Below are 21,393 nucleotides of genomic sequence, written 5' to 3' on the forward strand. Positions count from 1 at the left end.
CCTCCCTTGGAGTGTCCAAATGTCTGAAGTCAGTCCTAATCAATCAGTAGAATTTACCAAGTGCTTACTCTGTGCAGAGTACTGTACTAGGCACATGGGAAAGCAATAGAGTTAGTAGACATGATGCCTGACTTTGAGGAGCTGACAGTTTAGTGAAACAGACCCTAAACTAAATTCAAATTTAAGAAGTTTGAAAAATTCTTTGAATAACACTTGTCTGTCCTGCTGGGCCATTCAATTACTGCCCAGAAAGAGTGGTATCTCTTGCTTTTTCAAATATTGCCCAGGTGGAACATCCTTCAACTTGCCCCATGCACCCATTCTAGTGCCTCTCTGCCTATTTGACCAGGAAGTCCTTCCCCATATCCTCCCCATTTCCTCATGGCTTGACTCACTGCAGAGAGAGAACCCTTCCATATTTAGGAAATTCACCTGCTCACCTGAATGAAACTGGAAAACTGAGAGTAAATTCAATTCTGACCAAAATCTCTTCTTGGAACCTTACAGCCTACATGGTTATGATATTTGCTTTAATTATAGTACTCACCAAGTAGGGAGTATGTGCCAAGCACTATGCTAAATACTGGTATTGGTTCAAGATATTTAGGTGAGACACAGCTCTGTGCAATGCTGGGATCACAATCTAAGCAGGAGGGAGAGCAGGCGTTTTATTCCCATTTTACAAATGAGGAAAATAAGGCTGAGAGAGATAAAGTGACTTGTCTGAGGTCACTCAGTAGGACAGTGACAATAGTGGGGCTAGAACCCCGGTCCTCTGACTGCCACTTCCATGCTCTACCCACTGGGCCACCTTCCCTAGAGAGCCTAAGAAGAAAGAGCTGTACTCTCAGCCATTGGAGATAAGGCGTCAAAAGCAGCTGGCATCCCCAGACTATGGCAGGTACTCGTTTAGAAAACCACTCTGCCCTGCAGCCTACAGATGATGCCACTTCTCGTTTCATCTATGGCTGGAAACCACGAGATCTCCCAAGATCCTGTGGGAGGGAATCACAACGGCAAAATGCTTGGCCGATTGCGTTCTGAGTTTCAACTTTGTTATCTGGAGATTGCTGAACTGTACAGTCAAAGTGAAACTTGGTGGAGGGGTGGATGAGCTGAAAATAGAGTTAGTCGAGAGTCTGGAGGCAAATTAGAAATGCTGAGCCAAAATGGGCCTTTGGTGAAGCATGTGACGCCAGCATGAAGCTCAATTAGAAGCTCCCTGCAGGCAGGGATTGTGTCTTCTATCTCTACCGTACTCTCCCAAGGGCTTAGCCCAGTGCTCTGCACTCAGTAGGTGTTCGCTCTATACTACTAAACTGTAAGCTTCTTGAGTTTAGGGATCATATCTACTGGCTGCATGATTTTCTCCCAAGCACTTGTATTGTGCTCTACCCAGAGTAAGTGCTCAAACAATGCTATGAGGCTGTTAGCTCTGAAAGCAAGGTTCATGTCTACTATTCCAGTCATGCTCTCCCAAGCACTTTGTACAGAGCTCTGTACATAGTAGGCATTTAATAAATACTAGTGATGGATTGATTTATTTACTTAATCAGAGCTGCAGGACTAGCAGAAGCAATTGATCAATCAATCGTGTTTACTGAGCACTTACTGTGTACAGAGCACTGTACTGAGTGCTTGGGAGAGTACAGTATAACAATATAACAGACACAGTCCCTTCCCACAGCAAGCAGAAGGAGCCACCCAGCTCCCAGGAGCCAAAATTCTTCCCAAATGACCATCCTTCAGGGGTTGGAGTACCAGCTGTGGCTACTGGCTCAGTGAACAGAGCATGGGCTTGGGAATCAGATGGATCTGGGTTCTAATCCTGACTCCACCACAAGTCTGCTGTGTGCCCTTGGGCAAGTCACTTCAATTCTCTGTGCCTCAGTTACCTCATCTGTAGTATGCGGATTGAGATTGTGACTCCATGTGGGACTGTGTCCAGCCCAATTTGCTTGTATCCACCCCAACACTTAGTACAGTGCCTGGCACATAGTAAATGTTTAATAAATACCATTATTATTATTAGTATTATTATTCTATGGGACTCAGCTACTTCATCAGCAAAATGTGAGTGTGAGCTCCATGTGGGTCAGGGACTGTGTCCAATCTGATGAATTGTATCTTCCCCAGCACTTAAATGGTGTTTGGCACACAGCAAGTGCTTAACAAGTACCATAATTATCATCATCATCATCATCTTCATTATTATTATGTCTGAGTTTCCCTTGGGCACTTCCCAGTTATTGCCAGCAGAAATACCCAGAGAACATAAATTGGATCCCCCTGAGCCCATCCAATTCTGACTCTCGGTGGCATGGTGGAAAGAGCCCAGGGCCAGAAATTAGGAGATGCAGCTTCTGACTTCAGCTGTACCTTTGGCCTACTGTGTGACCTTCAGCCAGTCACTTAACCTCTCTGGGCCTCTGTATTCTCATCTTCAGAATGGGGATGAATTGCCTGCTCTTTTGCTACCTGTGTGGGACAGGGATTCTGCGCTTGGCATATTGGTACGCACCTATTTATACCCTAATCATAATAATACTATAATTATAATACACAAGAAAAAGCAAGGCCAGTGGATAGAGCATGAGCCTATCTTCTTTGTGACCTTGTCTTTTTGTGACCTTGGGCAAGTTACTTCACTTCTCTGGGTCTCAGTGACCTCATCTGTAAAAAATGGGGATTAAGACTGTAAGTCCCATGTGGGACATGGACTGTGTCCAACCTGATTACTTTGTATCTACCCCAGCACTTAGAACAGAACCTGGAACACAGTAAGCACTTAGCATATACTATAAAAAAAATTGCAGACAGGAGGGTCATGGGGAGCTGGAGCCCAGACATCCCAGGAACTTAAAACTGATCCTGGTACTTGGGCAGGGAGGTGGCACTGGGAGGGGCAGGCTTTGCCTTTGAAATTACATTTTGTCACCCACTAACTTCCTGCCCAGTAAAGCATATTCAAGGCCTCAAAGAAGTCACTTTTTCTAAAATCTGGCCAATTGGTGAACGGATGTAGTCCACTGACAAGGAAGCTGGAGTTCAATTTGGATTCAGTGCCAGTATTTAAATGGTTTCCCTATGCATGTTCCTTTCCAGTAAGGTTTTCAAGCAGTTTCCTGGCAGTTGTTATCTCACAAACTGTCGAATCCCCTGAGGAAATTAGGAAGTGGCAGGTATTATTAGCCCTTCTCTATGGTTGAGGAAACTGAGGCCCAGAAAGCCCTGCAGGTCTGCCTGTAAGGGGTGAAAGCAATTCCTCCCCCTTCATTTCTGACAGTCCGCCACTCTCCCTACCTTCAAAGTCCTTCTAAAGTCTTATCTCCTCCAAGAGGCCTTCTCTGACTGAGCAGGGAATGTTTCTGTTATATAGTTGTATTGTACTCTCTGCACATAGTAAGTGCTCAATAAATACTATTGATGGACTGTTAAGTCCTTTATTTTCCCTCAGTGCCTTTCCATGTATGTCAACTATGCACTTAGGTGTGTATTCTTAAGAACTTTGGACTACCCCACAGCACTTTGATAAATATTCTTATACTCTACCATTTCTCCCATCACTACTCTATTTTAATGTCTGTTGCCCCCTCTTAACTATAAGCTCCTTGTGGGCAGGGAACATGTCTACCAACTCTATCATAGTGCATTCTCCCAAATGCTTAGTTCAGTGTTCAATTGATCAAATGGTGGTGTCTTAGAGGACAAATAACAAAATACAAACACACACATAATAAACACACATTATTGACACACAAGCACACACAAACACACATAATGCATCCATATTATTCACAGACATTACCCACGTACATTATACACACTATATGCACATTATACATATTATATATGCATTATATACAGCCACACTATTCACCCATTTTATTCATGAACACACATTATAAACACACAAAGTATGCACACACACTATCTACATCTCTCATCACACAGTGTATTCACAGGTATTAGACAGAAGCACAGCATTTACACACATTATCCACATACACATCCCACACACGCACACCCACTATGCACACAGAGTATAAACACAACACACACATTATGTTCATACGATTCAGACCAGCACATTTTACAGATATACACAACTCTCCCTCTCTCCACACCCACATCCATAGCAATATACCTGATTCTGCCGGGAAAATGCTACAACAAGTAAATACATTGCCTCTTTATTCTAGATCAAATGCGCACATGTCTTGGGAAACAGGATGAATAGTTCTGACAGTTGAGAGAAAGTGTGTCCCAGCCAATGCAGAACCCACACGTGTGCAATAAGGGCACACAGCGTGCACCCAGGGCAAAGAAAAAGAATCGTTCTTTTGCTCAGAGAAAGGAGGGATAATGGTTACTTAGAAAGTGTCCCAGACAAGCTGTCAAATTGAATTCAGAGAAGTGGAGTCTAACCCTGGGACAGTACTGGCTCGCTCAAGTCCCCAGAGACTGGGGTTTCCTGCCAGCTACAGCTTAGAGACAATGATTCTTTGTTCCCAGTTTTCTTGGTGAAAAAACATACGGCGGCCTCTGAAGAGGGTCAGATAGAAAGCAGACAAAACATTAACTCTGGAATTTCAAAGGAAAACAATAAAAAAATGGAGAGAGAGCAAGCTACTGTCTCTCTTGGAATCATAAATCCTGCGTTTGGCTATGGTGTAACAATAACAACAACAAGGCATAGACACACACAAGCACACACGTGCATGCATGGACACATACACACACACACACACACACACTAAAATCATCCCTTCTCCTGAGGCAGAGTAGCTAAAATTGGATCAAGGGAACATCCTCATAAAGGAAAATAAAAATATAACATCCAAGGTCCCTCATAATTGGTTTCTAATGAGAGTTCAGATATCCCTAATTTCAAGCCCTAGACAAGGCACACGTGGAGAGAGAATTAATTGCAGCAAAAGGAGCATGGCATTACCTCCCTGGCTTTCATGCCTTTTCCTGTGCCTCAATCCTAACTGCCCCCAGGTCCCCCACTCAAGGAAACACACACATACACACACACACACACACACACACACACACACGCACATGCAAGCACACACAGTTCTGTCCCACAAAAACCTTCATTGTGACCACTACACACACACACAAACACACACACACACAGATATACCCCCATAGAAACTATACCCCTATACACACACAAACACACACTCTCTCTCTCACACATGCTCACCTGCATACCGAGAGCATTCCCCCAAAACAAGCCCGCATCACCTGGACTCCTTTTCCCTTAGCCTGCACACACGGATGGTTCCACTCATTCTCACATGTCTCCCCATGAACACCAACCACCCGCCGCCCACATGGTTCCCCCAATGAACACGTTTCTTCTCCCCCATTCCCTGCTCCCGGGACCCCCTCTGACCCCTCCTACATCCTCCCTTCCCTGCAGTTTCAAATCTCAGAACCGCTGCCCTGACACTAGCCATACTGCGGAAACATCACCCAAGGCTCCTCCACTTCCCAACCCTCAGCCAACCACTTCTGTCCCCCAATGACCGACGCTCAAAATTGAACCCAATCTCAGTGTGCTCTGGGTCACAAAAGCCAAACACCCTCCAGTCTTTCCACTCATTGATCACTTCCTCTACATGTTTCACTCATGCCAACCCCAAAAAACCACGAGACCACCACTCCCCCACCCCAAGAAAGCTCCAAGGGCCCCTTCCACAACAAGCCCCAAACAGCATGTTTAACAAGACTCCACCTCACCCTCATTTCCAGACTCCCACGCCTGCAGGTTTCCCCCACTGACACTAAGCTCACCTCTCTCATCCCTTGAAAGAGCTCATGACTAAAGGAACTTCAGAACTAAGAGACCAGGGATTTCCATAGTAATAATAATAATGATATATGGTATTTGTTAGTGCTTCTTATGCACCAAGCACTGTACTAACCACTGGAATAGATACAAGCTTATCAAGTTGGACACAGGCCCTGTTCCACATGGAACTCACAGTCCCCATTTTACAGATAACTGAGGCTGGGGAAGTGAAGTGACTTGCGCAAAGTCACACAGCTGGTAAGTGGCAGATCTGGAATTAGAACCCAGGTCCTCTGACTCTCAGACCTGCTCTCTTTCACTAGACCACACTGCTTCCCTGATCAAACTGCTTAGGGTGGATGACCTTGAGTTAAACCTTTCCCCTTCCATGCCACACTTTCCCCATAGTATTGCACTCTGCCATTTTCACCAGATCACCTTCCTGATCCTTGCTCTTCCTTCCTTTCATTCATTCATTCATTCACTAGTATTTATTGAGCGCTTAATAATAATAATAATAATGTTGGTATTTGTTAAGCGCTTACTATGTGCCGAGCACTGTTCTAAGCGCTGGGGTAGACATAGGGGAATCAGGCTGTCCCACGTGGGGCTCACAGTCTTAATCCCCATTTTACAGATGAGGGAACTGAGGCACAGAGAAGTTAAGTGACTTGCCCACAGTCACACAGCCAACAAGTGGCAGAGCTGGGATTCGAACTCATGAGCCCTGACTCCAAAGCCCGTGCTCTTTCCACTGAGCCACGCTGCTTCTCTACTATGTGCAGAGCACTGTACTAAGCCCTAGGAATGTACAAATCATCAACAGATACAGTCCCTGCCCATTGATGGGTTTACCTACCCTATTAGATTGTATGATCTCTTGGAGCAGGGAACAGGCATTTGGCTTCTGCTTTCCTCTTCCATACATTTAGTATAGTGTATCTCACTCAGTAGACTGTCATTAAATGACATTGATCAATTAACTGATCAGCATCACAGTCATTAGCATCACCCCTCATGCTGAGTACCTACTGTATGCAGAATATTCTGGCAACTGGGGGGATATATGGAAGGAGTATAAAGGTAGCCGTCTCTGTGTAAGAGGACCTAATAAATTGAAGGGAAAGGCAAGCCAACAGAAGTGGACAGAATAGAAATTCAAAGCAGATGAGATGAAAATACTTAACACTCTACATCAGTAACAGACAGGTCCCTGTAGACTGTAAGCTCCTGGTGGGCTGGAATCATATCTACCAACTTCATGGTATTGTAGTTTCCCAGCTGCTTAGTACAATGCTCTGTGCCCCATTAAGTCTTCAGTAAAATTGATTGATTGATTGGGTGATTGATTTTTTACTCACTCATTCATTCATTTATCTGCCAGGGAGGTGGACAAGTCAATGAAGGCTTTATGATACTAAGATGGTCATCTACTTGAATTTATCCTGGACAGTCAGTTCAGTTTATCCTGTCCAGTTCAGTTAAGGTATTTGTTTTTAGTTTCAGTGGCCAGGTTCCCTTCCCCTCCATGGCTCTTGTCACCAAGTCCCAGAGCTAGAAAGTGGCATCTATACTCAGCAGGACTCAGAAGAGGGATGCAGTTGCTCTGGAGCAGAGAAAGGGTTGGCAAGTCACCTCTCCATCCACCCTGAACTAGGTTCAAGCCACCTTGGATAGACTTCTGCAGATGACAGACTCTGGTGCTAACTGTACCTCACTGTACTTCAATCTCTTCTAGCTCGCTGCCGACTTCTCACCCATCTCCTGCCTCTGGCCTGAATGCCCTCCCTCCTCATATCCAACAAACAATTACTCTCCCCTGTTTCAAAGCCTTATTTGAAGGCACATTTCTTCCAAGAGGCCTTCCCTGACTAAGTCCTCCTTTCCTCTTCTACCACTCCCTTCTGTGTCACCCACACTTGCTTTCTTTATTTATCCACTCTCCAGCTCCACAGCACTTATTCCATATCTATAATTTATTTTTTTATTTACATTAATGTCTGTCTCCCCCTCTAGACTGTAAACTCACTATGGGCAAAGAATGTCTCTGTTTATTGTTGTATTTTACTCTTCCAAGTGTTTAGTCCAGTGCTCTGCATATAGAAAGTGCTCAGTAAACAGGATTGACTGATTGATGGAGTACGACATCATCAAGTTAATCCTGCATGTCTGGAGTAACACATGCGATGTGATGTCAATGACTGGCATTCTCCAGAGTTATTGGCGATCTGTTGGTACCCAATTGTATCTTCATGGTCATAGCGGAGGATGGTTTGATTCTTTCTCAAAAACACTCACAGTCCAGGGTACAGGCTCCCCATCAGCAATGTCATCTTCAAATCAAAAGATCGCTCTACTACAAAGTAATTATGGTATTTGTGAAGCGCTTCCTTTGTGCCAAGCACTGAACTAAGCACTAGGGTCAATACAAGATAATCAGGTTGGGCACAGTCCCTGTTCACACAGTGTTCACAGTTTAAGGTGGAGGAAGTTATACTCCATCAAATCATCTGCAAATCTCCACTCTTCTGTCTCCATTCTAAATTTCTATCCCTCACTTTTGGTGTTTTTGGACAAATCACTTAACAGGGCTCAGTTTTCCCAGTAGTAGAATGAGAAAACCATCTCAGCTGGCTCTCGTCGGGAACGATTAGATGAAATCTTTATATAACTGTGAGTACTTTGAGGAAAAGGGCTATCTCATCGCTATGGATTGTGATGGCTGTCAGGTTGACTTCACAGGAAACTGGAAGTCAGATTCATTCATTTGATCTTTACTATTTTTTGAGCACCTCCCATGCTGGTGAGCTGAGTGAAAAATGCAGTCCATTCCCTTGAGGAGCTAGCAATTTACTGGATGAATTTGATGTCTTTGGGGGACGTCCCTTTTTAGGTTGGCGTGAATCTAAATAAAATGATCGGTTCCCTTTGGCTAAGGAACTAAGCACGTAAGGCGCTCTCAAACTCATCCAAGACACTGATGATGGGTTGCTAAACATGGCCAATGATCCCAAGCCAGAAGGCTAATGCCTCGTAGCCTGGAATCTGAATTCAAAATGACTTTGGCCAAATGCAGAGAACTTGGCAGACAAACAGGATTAGGTCTGATAGGATGAGCAGGGTAATTTGATTAAAATTCTACACACGCAAATTGGAGAAGGCTGGATATCTTTATACTCTTATGACCTCCTTGCATTTTTTTAATGGTATTTGCTAAGTGCTTACTTTGTGTTAAGAATTGCCTCAAGCTCTGGGGTAGTTATGTTTACCAGGCTTGACAGAGACCCTGTCCTACATGGGGCTCCCAGTCTAAGTAGGAGGGGGAACACATATTGAATTCCCATTTTACAGATGAGGGAAATGAGGCACAGAGAAGTTAAGTGACTTGCCCACAGTCATGCAGCAAGCAATTGGCAGAGTCAGGATTAGAACCCAGGTCCTCTGACTCCTAGATCCATGCTCTTTCCACTAGGCCATGCTGTTTCTCTATTTGTATTTGTAATTTGCCTTTAGTGACTGCCTCTTCAGCTAGAATGTAAGTTCCCGGAGGGCCCCTGTCATGTTTACTAATTCACCTGAACTCTCCCAAGTGTTTAGACTAGTGCTCTGCATACAACAGGTGCTCAATAAATACCCCTGATTGAATGGAGGGGTAGGCAGTTGTAAGTGATCTGGGCTGGGGGTGCAGAGAGCTGACCAAGGATTTGAAGACCCTGGAATGAACTATCAGAAGGGGGGGGGGGGGTACTCCCAACCTAGAGATTGGTGAGGAGAAGGTGGATAGCTATCACTGCAGGATGGCTTAGGTCACTTATCAGGGGCATTATCCTGCTGACCATTTACAGTCCTTTCTGCTCCTAAGACCTAGTTTTCCTAGGGTCAGGGTGCCCAGGCCCATCCACATGATCACCAGAGATGGACATTCCTCCTCCGACCCAGAAAAAACAGATGTAGGTTATATGCATTTAGTGGATCATGCAACACAATATTATGGCATCTTAGGGAGGCTTTTATGTAAATCCACAGAACTTACAGCATTTCTCAGGGTACCTTTGACCCCTCTCAGTTGCTTCAGTTCCAGTGTCCCCCCATATCACATTCCTGTTAACATGGGTGCTGCATCTGAGCTGGGAGGCTGGGTATTTAAAATAAAAGTACCAGGTATAAAGATCTATCAATTGTATTTATTGAGCACTTACTGTGTGCAGTACCAGCACTTGGGAGAGTAAAGACACATTATAACAATATAAAAATATACACTATAACAGACACATTGAAGATGCTCAGGTGCCATATCTCAAACCAGATGGGGACAAACCAGTTGAAAATTGAACTGACCAGTATCAAACAACTGATCTCTCAATGGTATATACTGAGTACTTTCTGTGTGCAAAGCACTGTAATAGGCACTTGTAGGGATCAATACAGTAGAGTTGCTGACACATTCCCTGCCCCCAAGAAGGTTACAGTTTGGAGGGTGAGATGGATGCTAAAATAACTTATTTATGGGGGAATGGGACAGTACTGGAATATGTACTTCAGAGCTGTGGCACTGTGGGTGGGGTGAACATCAAATTCTTAAATGATACAGGTATAAGTGCAAAAGCAATGTAGGTGGGAGAGTGAATGGATGAAACGAGGGCCTTCTCAGAGGAGGCCTCTTGGAGGTATGATTTTAGCAGGGTTTTGAAGTTAGGGAGAGTGGTGGTCCCTCATATACGAAGGGGGAATGAGTTTCAGGACAGAGGGAGGACATGAGCAAAGGGTTGGTGGCAAGACAAATGAGATCGAATGCAGTAAGTGGACAACAATGAGTAGGTTGGTGGACAAACAGGGCAGAGGGCCACCCTTTTTCTCCAAGTTCAGGAAGTATAGACTTCATTCATTGCTAACCTCCAAAAGCTCTTGGCTTTTGCAGGGTTGTCATCCATGATCCATCTATTACCTCTTCTACGAGTGCCTGGCCAAAATGTAGACTCAGAGAGGAAGAGCTTGGCACCAAGGCATGATCAGAGGGAGGAGAGGTATAGATGGGTGATCAAAATAGTGGAAGACACCTTCCTCTATCCCTGACAAAGTCCTTTTTAAGCCCCACAAGAGTAATAGGTAAATCTCCATGGACATAAGGCTTCCCAAAGGACTGAATCCTTCTAAAGCAAAGGAGCAGCACTGGCTCTACCCATTAAATTACCATTTCAAGATACCCTGGCCTTGAGTCCTCTGGAGCCAGGATAACAACTTCCCTAACCCAGGGAACTCCAAATCCTCAAAGGTTGGTGTTTAACAATCAGTCAATGAATGGTATTTAATGAGTATTTACTGTGTGTGCAGAGGACTGTACTAAGCCCTTGGGAGATGTGAGCCTATTGTTGGGCAGGGATTCTCTATCTGTTGCCGAATTGTACATTCCAAGAGCTTAGTACAGTGATCTGCACACAGTAAGCGCTCAATAAATAAGATTGAATGAATGAATGAATTCCTTATAACAGAGTCGGTGTTCACATTCCCTGTCCACAGTGAGCTTAGAGTTTTAATAAATCCAAACTCTGCCACACATTATGTTGCATTCTGGGGGTGGGTGATGGGAGATTGTCAGTATTTTCCAATTGAAAAATGTCCCAGTTGGATAAAAAATATGGAAGAATCACGAATAATGAATACCCTATTTCTGACTTCTCTCTTTTGTGCTTGATGGCACCACCTGCCTTATAGAAGAAACACACACACACACACACACACACACACAGAATCTCTGGCTGAGGTCCATGCGTGTGTGTGCGTGCGCGCGTGTGTGTGCATGTGTGCGCATGGGCTCGGGTGCTTACGGCTCATTCAAACCAAATGTAGCCCGGGCCGTGTTGTCTTTTGATTTTGATTTTTAAAGACGGTCATTAGAGCGGGTGAAAGACGGGGGTGGGGGGGAAGCCTGGCCTGCTTTGTCTTGCTAATGTACTTTGTTTCATTTCACGTTGCCTTGTTCAAATAGATCCAGGCCACGGGAAGAGGAGGGAGGGGGGAAGAGGAGGAGGAGGAGGAGGAGGAGGTGGAGGAGGAGGAGCAGGAGACAGACGAAGGGAGAAGGGAGCAACTCAAGTGGAGGGCTTTATTGGGGACAAAAGGTGCACCTGCACAGCGCAGAATTAATTGTTTCTCCGGCGACCGGCCTCGGTGGATATGGAGAGATAAATGCCCCGTTCAACCTGAAAGCCCATGGCTAGCCTCTTAGGCAGCAGTCGCAGGAGGGGCTCGGAGCCAAGAGGGGGACAAGGAATGGTGTTCCATTCCCCTCCAACCCTGGCTATTTGTGCAATAAAGTGGGGTGCAGCAGATCCCTTGCATTCTTGGGAAGCAGCGCGGCTCAGTGGAAAGAGCCTGGGCTTCGGAGTCAGAGTTCGACGCCCGGCTCTGCGACTTGTCAGTGTGTGACAGTGGGCAAGTCACTTAACTTCTCGGTGCCTGTTACCTCATCTGTAAAATGGGGATTAACTGTGAGCCGTACGTGGGACAACCTGATTACCCTGTATCTCCCCCAGCGCTTAGAACAGTGCTCTGCACATAGTAAGCGCTTAACAAATACCAACATTATTATTATTCTTTGGAGGGAGGCCAGAGGAAGGAAATACAGACCTACGGATAGAGGGGTGAACGACCAGACAGGGCTCGGCCCCCTTAGGACTCTGATTGGATCCTTCCTTTTCCCAACAGAGGGAGAAGGCGAAGTCCCCACTCTTCCCTTCCAGGATTCCCTCACCCAGGACTGCTTAGTCGAAGAGCCAGGGTCTTTAACTCCCCCTGCTGGCTCTCTCACGGAAACTAACCGGCTGGGTTCTGCTCCAGATGATACCCAAAGCCACGATGCCTGCGGCCCAAGGGTCCCGGAGATCCCTGGGGGTCCCTGTCCCCTCTTTTCCCAGCCCCAGCCCTCCAGGAGTCAAAGTCAGAGTTTGTCATCTGCCAACTGCGGCTGATCTGAAAGGCCTGGAAGGGGTGAGGGCAGGGAACGGAGGCGGAGGAAGCTGCCTTCAGGCTACTGGGGAAACGGCCAGGTGCTTGGGGTTCGGTCCCGTCAGGCTCTGGTGAGCTCTCAGGACTCCTCCATATCCCCTCTTCAGGGTCCTGACCTCCCCAAGGGAGAAACCCTCCCTTTCTCCCTCGGACACTTGTAAAGGAAAACGTAAATCTAAACTAAAAAGAGATAATACGAACATGAAGCATGAACCAGCTGGCTATCAAATTCCACTTGGAGCCCACCTTTGGGCACAGAGGGAAGCCATTGGGAATTCTGGGCTTTCAGAGCCTCTTTAGGGATCGGGTCCCGTTCATGCAGACTCGATTTCCCTAGACATGCAGGGGAGAAAGCGATTCAACTCACCTTCTTTGGCCGTCAGTCGCGGAGACTGGTCTGTGTGAGAAGGAGTGTTGTAGGCCAGCAGTGAGCTACCTGGAAGGGAAAACAGAGCAGAATTAGAAATGAAGAACCAATCTACAGTGACAGATAATTGACCCAGGCACCGATGCCTGCCTCAGTTTCTCCATTAGAACTTTGGGCTTTGAGGTTTTGGCAGTAGAGTGCACCTCCTCCTGATGTTCATCCAGCTACATCTTTATTCCTTCTTCCTATAGCCTTGTTTTTCCTCCTGCCCCCTGTATTTGCAAATCATTTTGCTCTGCCTCCCCAGTAGAGTGGAAGCTCCTCGAAGGCAGGTAATGTGTGTCTAACGTCTGTTGTCCTCTCCTAGGCACTTAGGACAGTACTCAGTAGGAGCTCAGTGACTAGCCCCTGATGAATGAATTGAGTGAGTGATCGATATATCCGGCTTCCTCTCTCTCTCTTGGAAATGAGCCCCCGAGTCATGGTCTGGAGAGGAATTGGTGACCTGAGGAAAGATATCTATTTTTTTTATAGGATTATTAAGTGCTTACTTTGTGTCAAGCAGTGCTCTAAGTGCTGGAGTAGATTCCAGTGAATCAGGTTGGGCACAGTCCATGTCCCACATAGGGCTCACAGTCGTAATCCCCATTTTACAGATGAGGTAACCAGGGGCAGATGTTTAAAGTGATTTGCTCAAGGTCACACAGTAGACAAGTGGCATTCATTCATTCATTCATTCATTCATTCATTCATTCACTCACTCATTCAATCGTATTTATTGAAGCTTACTGTGTTCAGGGGACTGTGGCAGAGCCAGGATTAGAACCCAGGTCCTTCTGACTCCCAGGCACGTGCTCTATCTATCCAGTAAGCCACACTGCTTCCCTTGTAGTATGTGTGGGGCAGATCTTTGCAGGATGAATAAGGCTCTCAGATGAGTGCATTTTTCTCTATTAACTTCTGAAAGCAACTCCTCCAAGCCCAAAGCCCAGAGCTTCCAGGAACAGTGGAGTACCCAAATGCCCATGTTTCTTTATTTGTGGTACTCATTAAGCCCTTGCTATGTGCCAGGCACTGTAATAAGCACTGGAGTAGATACAAGATAATCAGGTTGGACCCAGTCCCTGTCCCACATGGGGCTCACGGTCTAAAATGGAGGGAGGAGGATTTAATCCCCATTTAACAGACGAGGTAAGTGCCTAACTGGGGTTGGTAAGCAAACCATCAATCATAAAGGTGGGGGGGGAGGAATTTGGATGCTGCTGCTTCTCTCTCCCTGTCCCCTGCTAATGTGTGGGAAAGGCAATCTCTATCCTTTCCGGGACCAGTGGCCAAACTCGATCAGGTGGCCAGGGACACTGATCTGCCCACAGTAAGAGCTCAATAAATATAATTGAATGAATGAATGATGGATGACCACTACAGATACTGACACTACAGGTGCATAGTGCAGTTCCCCTTTTTAGAAGGTAAGCTCACTGTGGGCAGGGAATGTCTCTGTTTATTGTTATATTGTACTCTCCCAAGTGCTTAGTACAGTGCTCTGCACACAATAAGCACTCAATAAATACCTTTGAATGAATGAATGGTGCCACAGTGTAAAGGTTATCTTGTCTACTTTACACACAGAAGGTCCTGGGTTGGAGTCCCTCTGGAATCAGTGTTTCATTTTCTGGAAAAGCAGCGTGGCTTAGTGGATAGAGCACAGGCCTGGGAGTCAGAAGCACCTGGATTCTAATCCCGGCTCCTCCACTCATCTACTGAGTGACCTTGGGCAAGTCACTTAACTTCTCTGTGTTTCAGTTACCTAATCTATAAAATGAGGATTAAGACTGTGAGCTCCATGTGGGACATGGACTGTATCCAAACTGATTACTCAGTGTCTACCCCAGTGCTTAGTACAATGTCTGGCACATAGTAAGCACTTGATAAACACTATTTTTTTTAAAAAAAGGTGAATGAGTGTCATGTGTGTTATGCCAGTACACAGAGTAAAATGGAACATTTTGGAACACTTTCCAGAAGTCTGCCTTGACTAAGGGTATTTCTCCAGGGAATACCCAGTTCCCCCAACATCTTACTGCAGAGTCACTGCTGTATTCCCTTCCCAAGCCTCCTGGATTCGGGTGCCATTTCTGAGCCCTAGAATTTGCAGGAGGAAGTGAGGGAGTGATAGGTTGGAGGCACAGAATAAAAACTCCAGACACAAAGGCATTCATTGCCAAATCTGTACTGGACAGGGACAGGCCAGCTGAAAACCAGAATGTCCAGTATAGAGTTGGATGCATGGTCGCTCTGCACCTGGACTGTCTTGTGAATAGTTTAGAGGATTTGGCTTAATGCTGGAGTGTCATCAGCTCCAGATCACATGACTGGATCACGTGACCAGCAATCACACACCTGGCTTCTGAGGCTCCCCAGGAGCAGCAAAGAAAAGCGGAAGGAGAGGAAGAGAAAGCTGCAGGTTTTGGGCACTGGCACAGTTGGGGGTGGAAGTTGGGGCGCATTGGGCGGGAGAGAGGGTACAAAGCTTCCACACACACCGACCAGGTGCTGCTTGTCATTACCCTTTTCCAAGAACATCTCAGTAGAATGAATAGTCAGAAGTCAGCCCTGGGGCCCAGTGGAAGTTGAGGAATGGAACTGAAGGAGCCACATTCAAGGCCAGGGAGGAATTAGGAATTAGAACCCAGGAGGGCCCGGCTCCCTGCCCCAGGCACAACTTCCCTCAGCCATCGGGATTTGAGGGAGAATGTGTCCAAGTCAATAGTAAGACTTTGGGCCAGAGAGGGGGCAGATCTCATGGAGAAAATGTTCTCTTCGGTCAGAGGCCTTCCAAAGCACATTCCACAGCAGTTCCCAGAAAGCACCGGGAGAAAGGCCTTCTTGACCTCTTCTAAGCCGGCATGAAATACACATTTCACAGTGAGCTAAGAAAAGGATTTTGCCCACAAGACTGTTCTTGTTTCAGGTTTCATTCCTCGAAAGGGAGGAAGCAATGGCTTGACACGTCCTCAGACCCCATCGAATAAACTCTTGGGGGCCCTAGAATAAACTCTCGGAGGCCCTAGAGAATGGCTTTGAGCCTAGGTTAATCTGGCTCGTTCTCACTCAGGGAGGCTAAGCTTCAACCCTGGGTCCTGGGGCAAATGTTGGTCTCTCAGATCTGGGGATGCTGCCTTCCAAGGCAGAGCATATGGAGTTAGTCAGTCAATCAATGTTTTTTCTGGAGTGCATACTGTGTGCAGAGCACTGACTTAAGTGCTTGGGAGAGTACAGAATAATAGCTGTGATCCCTGCCAACAAGTCATTTTCAGTCTACCATTCGTGGCAGGACTTACTCCTATAGAGGGAAACGAAAGCTCCTTGTGTGCAGGGAACATGTCATTTGATTAATCTGTACTTGCAAGCGCCTTGATGCATCACACCAAGTGCATGCTCAATAAATACTGCCATTGCTATTACTGACAGAGGGTCAAGTTACTTCTTTTCTTCCCCAGCCTACCATATATCCTGGCCAGTTTTAACAGTGGACTGCTCAACCCCAGCCAGAGAGATGCCCACCCCACGGGAATGATGGAAGTGAGGGGCCCCACAGCTGGGAAAGCTGGACTACTGGCCTCACTCATCCTCAAGGCTGAAAAGACCCAAAATGGGGGCTCTCAGGCCTGTCAGCTCTTCAAAGTTTGTCCCCTCCCTGTCTGTAGCCCCATTCCCCTCTCCACCCCAGTGAAAGTAGGCACCCTCTGCCCAACCTCTTCACTGATGGGTACTTCCTGGTCCTCAATGTGGCCAGGAAAGAGATTTGATGACTTATCCCTTTGGAAGTTACAAGACCCCCAGATCATTTCTGGGTTTCACTAGGATGAAATTTCACAACTAAGACAGAGCAAATTGGGAGCAGCTTCAATGAAAGCCACATACAACTTGAAATAACCCATACTGGGTGCTAGTCTGGACCCCTGAGGAATCCCAGATAGACTCAGGAGAGGGGTGGGGAGTTTTTCTGGTTGACGCAGTCTCCGATCTCCTCTAACATCATTTCCAGACAGTGCACCCTCTCCTCCTAGTTTACAACAGAACCTCCCGGGATCTGGAGTCCAATATCCAGACCCTGAGCTCCAGCAATCAGGCTTTGTGGTTCTCAGAATCAGTGAGGGCTAAGAGGGGTAGCTGGCGGGGCGGGGGGGGGGGAGGGGCTCTTTCCCCATGAATCCTACTTCCGTCTTCCCCCTCCCAACCCCATCCAACCTCTCCAACTTAATTGCTCAGACCTTCACCTTTGCCCGACACTCTGAGTTCACTGGTGGGAACTCCTCAGAAAGGGAAATGTGTTTTCAATTAAGGTTTAAATTAAAAATGGGGCTAGAGAGAGGGAAGGAGGGATACCTTCTGCAATTCCTTCCCATTCCACAGGGTACTTTCTCATTTTAGGCTGCCACTGTTCACTACAAGTCAGAGATTGAAAAGAATAGAAACCCCTTGAAATGAATAAATAAACTCTGTCCCCTCTCCCTTGGCTGTCACTCTGGTCTCTTGGGCTCCCCAAAGAAAATCCTCCGGGGTCAAGAGCCCTAACTGCCTCTGGGGAGCAGTATATGGGTCCTTTGATGTCCTGCCCGTGCTTGGGTTGAAAGCATCCAAATCTCACTTCCCTCGACGGGTCATCTGTAAATACAGGCTCGGCCAAATGGGGTGTGTGGGAAGAAGAGGTGGTGCCAGCAGCCAATCAGGCAAAGCCTTGTAGCTGGGGTCTGGGTGAGAGAAGGGAGGTGGATGGGGCCCAGGCAGGGATAGGATTGGCTTATTTGGGCTCATTCCAAAAGCCCAAGGAAAACTTTATGTCCAAGTGTGGATGAGGACAGGACAGGAGGGAGAGGGGCGAGTTATCTGTCCTGAAGTAGAGGCTACCATATGTGAGGAAATGGCAGAAGCTACAGTCAGCGAACCCTTTTGGGAGAAACCAGTGCCACGGAACCAAGTTCATCTCCCAGAATCCCCAGCTTAGACTTAACAGAAGTCACAGTCTGCTAGTTACTCTCTCTGAAGTACTTGACCTCTTTTTTCACAGATGTAAAATGAGGATAGTAATCAGGGGTCCATGCAGCACCCACCAGGGGGCACCACACTCATAAGGCTTCCCGGGCTCCTATCAATCGATTGATCAGTCGCATTTATTGAACACTTACTGTGTGCAGAGCACTGTATTTTTCTCTTGGGAAAGAAAAATACAATAAAATTGGTAATATGGATCCCTGTCCACAAAGAGCTTACTATCTCTCAATCAGTGATATTAATTGAGCATTTACTGCACGTGAAGTACTAATGTTTGGAAGAGACAATAGAGTTGATTGACACGATCTCCGCCCTCAGAGGCCTTACCATCTATGGCTACACCAAACTGGTAGATGGGGTTAAGATCATATTAGCCATTGCCCCCGGAGGGAGGGGGGCTCTAGGATAGCACTGGTCCGTGAAGCCCGAAGGCAAGCCCAAGGGATGAGTCTGGGAGAACGCAGGCGCCTTGGCAATAAGCCTTGACAAACCCTTGCAGAGCCCCCTCAATCAACCACCAACTAACCAACCCAACCAACCACTTACCTCCTCTTTCAACTGATTTTCTGAGAACAAACCCATTATTCTTCTGCTTGAAAAAAAAAGTGTTATGGGAGAATGTTGTGTTACCTTCCCTGCTGCTAAAACCTGTGTTTCGGGATGGGGGTTGGACAAGATGACCCCTTGAGGGTCGTTCAAGGGCCAGGAGTTGACTATTTTCATTGGGGCTTGGGCTAGGGTAGGCTGACTTCTGGGGCGAATTCTCTTTTCCTGAGATGTCTTACTTTGGACTAGTCTTCCTGGGTTCAGTCCAATGCCTGTACCTGAGCCCAGCCCTGCCCAGGCAATCCTCCCTCATCCACTCCCTGATCACCATGGGAACAGCAGCATCTTCATGGGCAAGGGTCTCAATAGCTCCTTTCCTATACCCAGTGGAGGAGATTTGGAAGCAGCCCACCCAAAAGGCATCAGGATGGCAAAGCGCAAGAAATCAAACCCTCCCCTCATGCTCCCTCCTCGACTCTCTCCCCCTTCTATTCCTGTATTTCCAGTATCCCTGGAAATATGTCTGGAAAACCAATAAAACATCCAGAGGCGTTTTGGCAGCGGGGAGTTCCCTGCAATCCGGAGAGCAGACGTCGAAGGCAGTTGCCGGAGAGAAGTCTAATCCCCTTCCCCGAGTGCCTGGGCAGGAGAGTGAGCAGACAGAAGTCTGGACCCCCCACACCACCACCTAAGAACACACGATGCCAAAGAATCCAAATGGTTGGATCGGCAAACAAGCAGGACTGGAGGATTAACCCCCAAAATGCATACGTCTGACCCCTTCTCCTCAGAAACCAAGATGACATGGGTCCCCCAAATGAACGCAGGGGGCTGGTCCAGGATAAGGCTTCTGGCCCACCGTCTTCCTGCAGAAGAGAGGGGAAGTCTCTGAAGAGACAATCTCGGCACCTGAATTGGAATCTGTCTGCAGCTAGGAGTGATTCAGGTCCCTGGCTGGGGAGGCCTTGGTCCTCATCTATCAGAAACTCATCCATCAAACTCCACTGAGAAGCTTGATTCCTGAAACATTCGGGTCCATGGCAGAAAGATCTGTCTTTTGCCCAGAGGTACCACAGAGATGATGCCTTCAATTCTGAAATCCCATCAAAACAAGGAGTCAAATGTGGGTGAGTCACTCAATCTCCTTCTGCCTCAGTTTCCTACTCTTTAAAAAGGGGATAAGATAACTGCTGTCCCCTCTTAGATTGTGAGTCTCATTTGGGAGAGGGACTGCATTTGATGTGATTATCTTTTATTTGCCCATTTGCTTGGCACAGTTCTAAACAGATAGTAAGTTCTTAATAAGTGCCCTGCTAATGATACTAATAATATAACGTATTATTATTGTTAGGTTTCTAAGAGATCCTTTCACCCCAGAGGTCTGGAACTCGGGGACCAGGCTGCCATCAGCCATGAGTGGAGGAAAGACACTTACTTTCCCTGAGGTAACTGAGGTGAGATAACAGCACTTCCGTGTTGTAGAGGGAGGTGGTTCGGAGGAAGTCCTCCTTATTCATTTTACACAACTCCTTGCCATCCATGTTCTGGAAAAGTGTTGTGTCAATCTCCAAAAGTCCGTATTCCTTTATCGCCCATTCCAACCACTGGCGCACATGATCCTGGGTCCAGAGGTTGGGATCTAGTGGAAAGAAAATGCGTTCAATCAGTAGAGATCGCTCGAGCGGGCCCTGCTCCCAGATTAGTTCAATCAGTCATTGGTATTGATTGAGCACTAACTGGGTACACAGCACTGAACTAAGCACTTAGCAGAGTACAAAATAACAGTTGGGAGGCATGTTGCCTACCAACAACGAGCTTGAAGTCTAGATAACTCTTGCTGTTTCCCAGAGGTTCTATCTCTTATGGAAACTCGCCTACTTCATACAAAGGCTCACCTCTTCATAAGAAGAGTGGGCATTAAGCAGAGTCATCCTGGAGCAGAATAGTGTCTCCTCTAACAGCAACACCAGGATAGCCTCAGTTTTCTTCCAACGTGGGGGTGAGGCTCTTGACCAACCCCACATTTAGGAAAACTAGGTTTGTCGATCACTTGGCTTGATTGCTGCAACACACCTGGACAAGACTGTGTTTCTTTCACGTCGTATCGCCTTCCACCCACATGGTGGGAGGAGACCTACAGCCTTCAATCCAAAATGTGTTGGAAGAACTGAGCCTTTTTGAAGAACAAGATATTGCTTTTCTTCCTGGGTAGCCAGTCTCGTGGTGAGGGATGAACCATCTCTCATTCCAACTCCCATCGCTAACTTGCATAGCTACACACACACACACACACACACACACACACACACACCAGTACTCAGACTTCTGCCTCCATTTAGCCTTTTTTATCACTTGCTTCCTGGTGACCAATGTTCTCCTTCATCTCTCCCTGAACTTTGCAAAGTTTCTGTCATCTTGCTTTAATGACATTTACAATTCTTTTTGTAGAATTTGTTAAGCAGTTACAATATGCCAGGCACTGTCCTAAGCACTGGGGTAGATACTAGCTAATCAAGTTGAACACAGTCCCTGTCCCACATGGGGTGCACAGTCTTAATCTCCATTTACAGATGAGGTGACAGAGGCACAGAGAAGTGAAACGACTTTCCCAAGT

General features: G+C 46.6%; 1 protein-coding gene across 1 annotated transcript in view; it reads right to left on the bottom strand.

The window, feature by feature from the left end:
• The window catches only part of FLI1 (Fli-1 proto-oncogene, ETS transcription factor), a 152,502-nt gene that overhangs the window by 21,616 nt on the left and 109,493 nt on the right, over nucleotides 1-21,393 (bottom strand). Inside the window, exons 4-5 of the mRNA XM_029075515.2 lie at nucleotides 20,215-20,418; nucleotides 13,179-13,247 (exon numbers count right to left, since the gene is read on the bottom strand). Of these exons, the coding sequence (XP_028931348.1) occupies nucleotides 13,179-13,247; nucleotides 20,215-20,418 (273 nt within the window). The remainder of the gene's footprint in view (nucleotides 1-13,178; nucleotides 13,248-20,214; nucleotides 20,419-21,393) is intronic.

The sequence above is a fragment of the Ornithorhynchus anatinus genome, chromosome 11, assembly GCF_004115215.2.
Source record: "Ornithorhynchus anatinus isolate Pmale09 chromosome 11, mOrnAna1.pri.v4, whole genome shotgun sequence".
NCBI lineage: Eukaryota > Metazoa > Chordata > Mammalia > Monotremata > Ornithorhynchidae > Ornithorhynchus > Ornithorhynchus anatinus.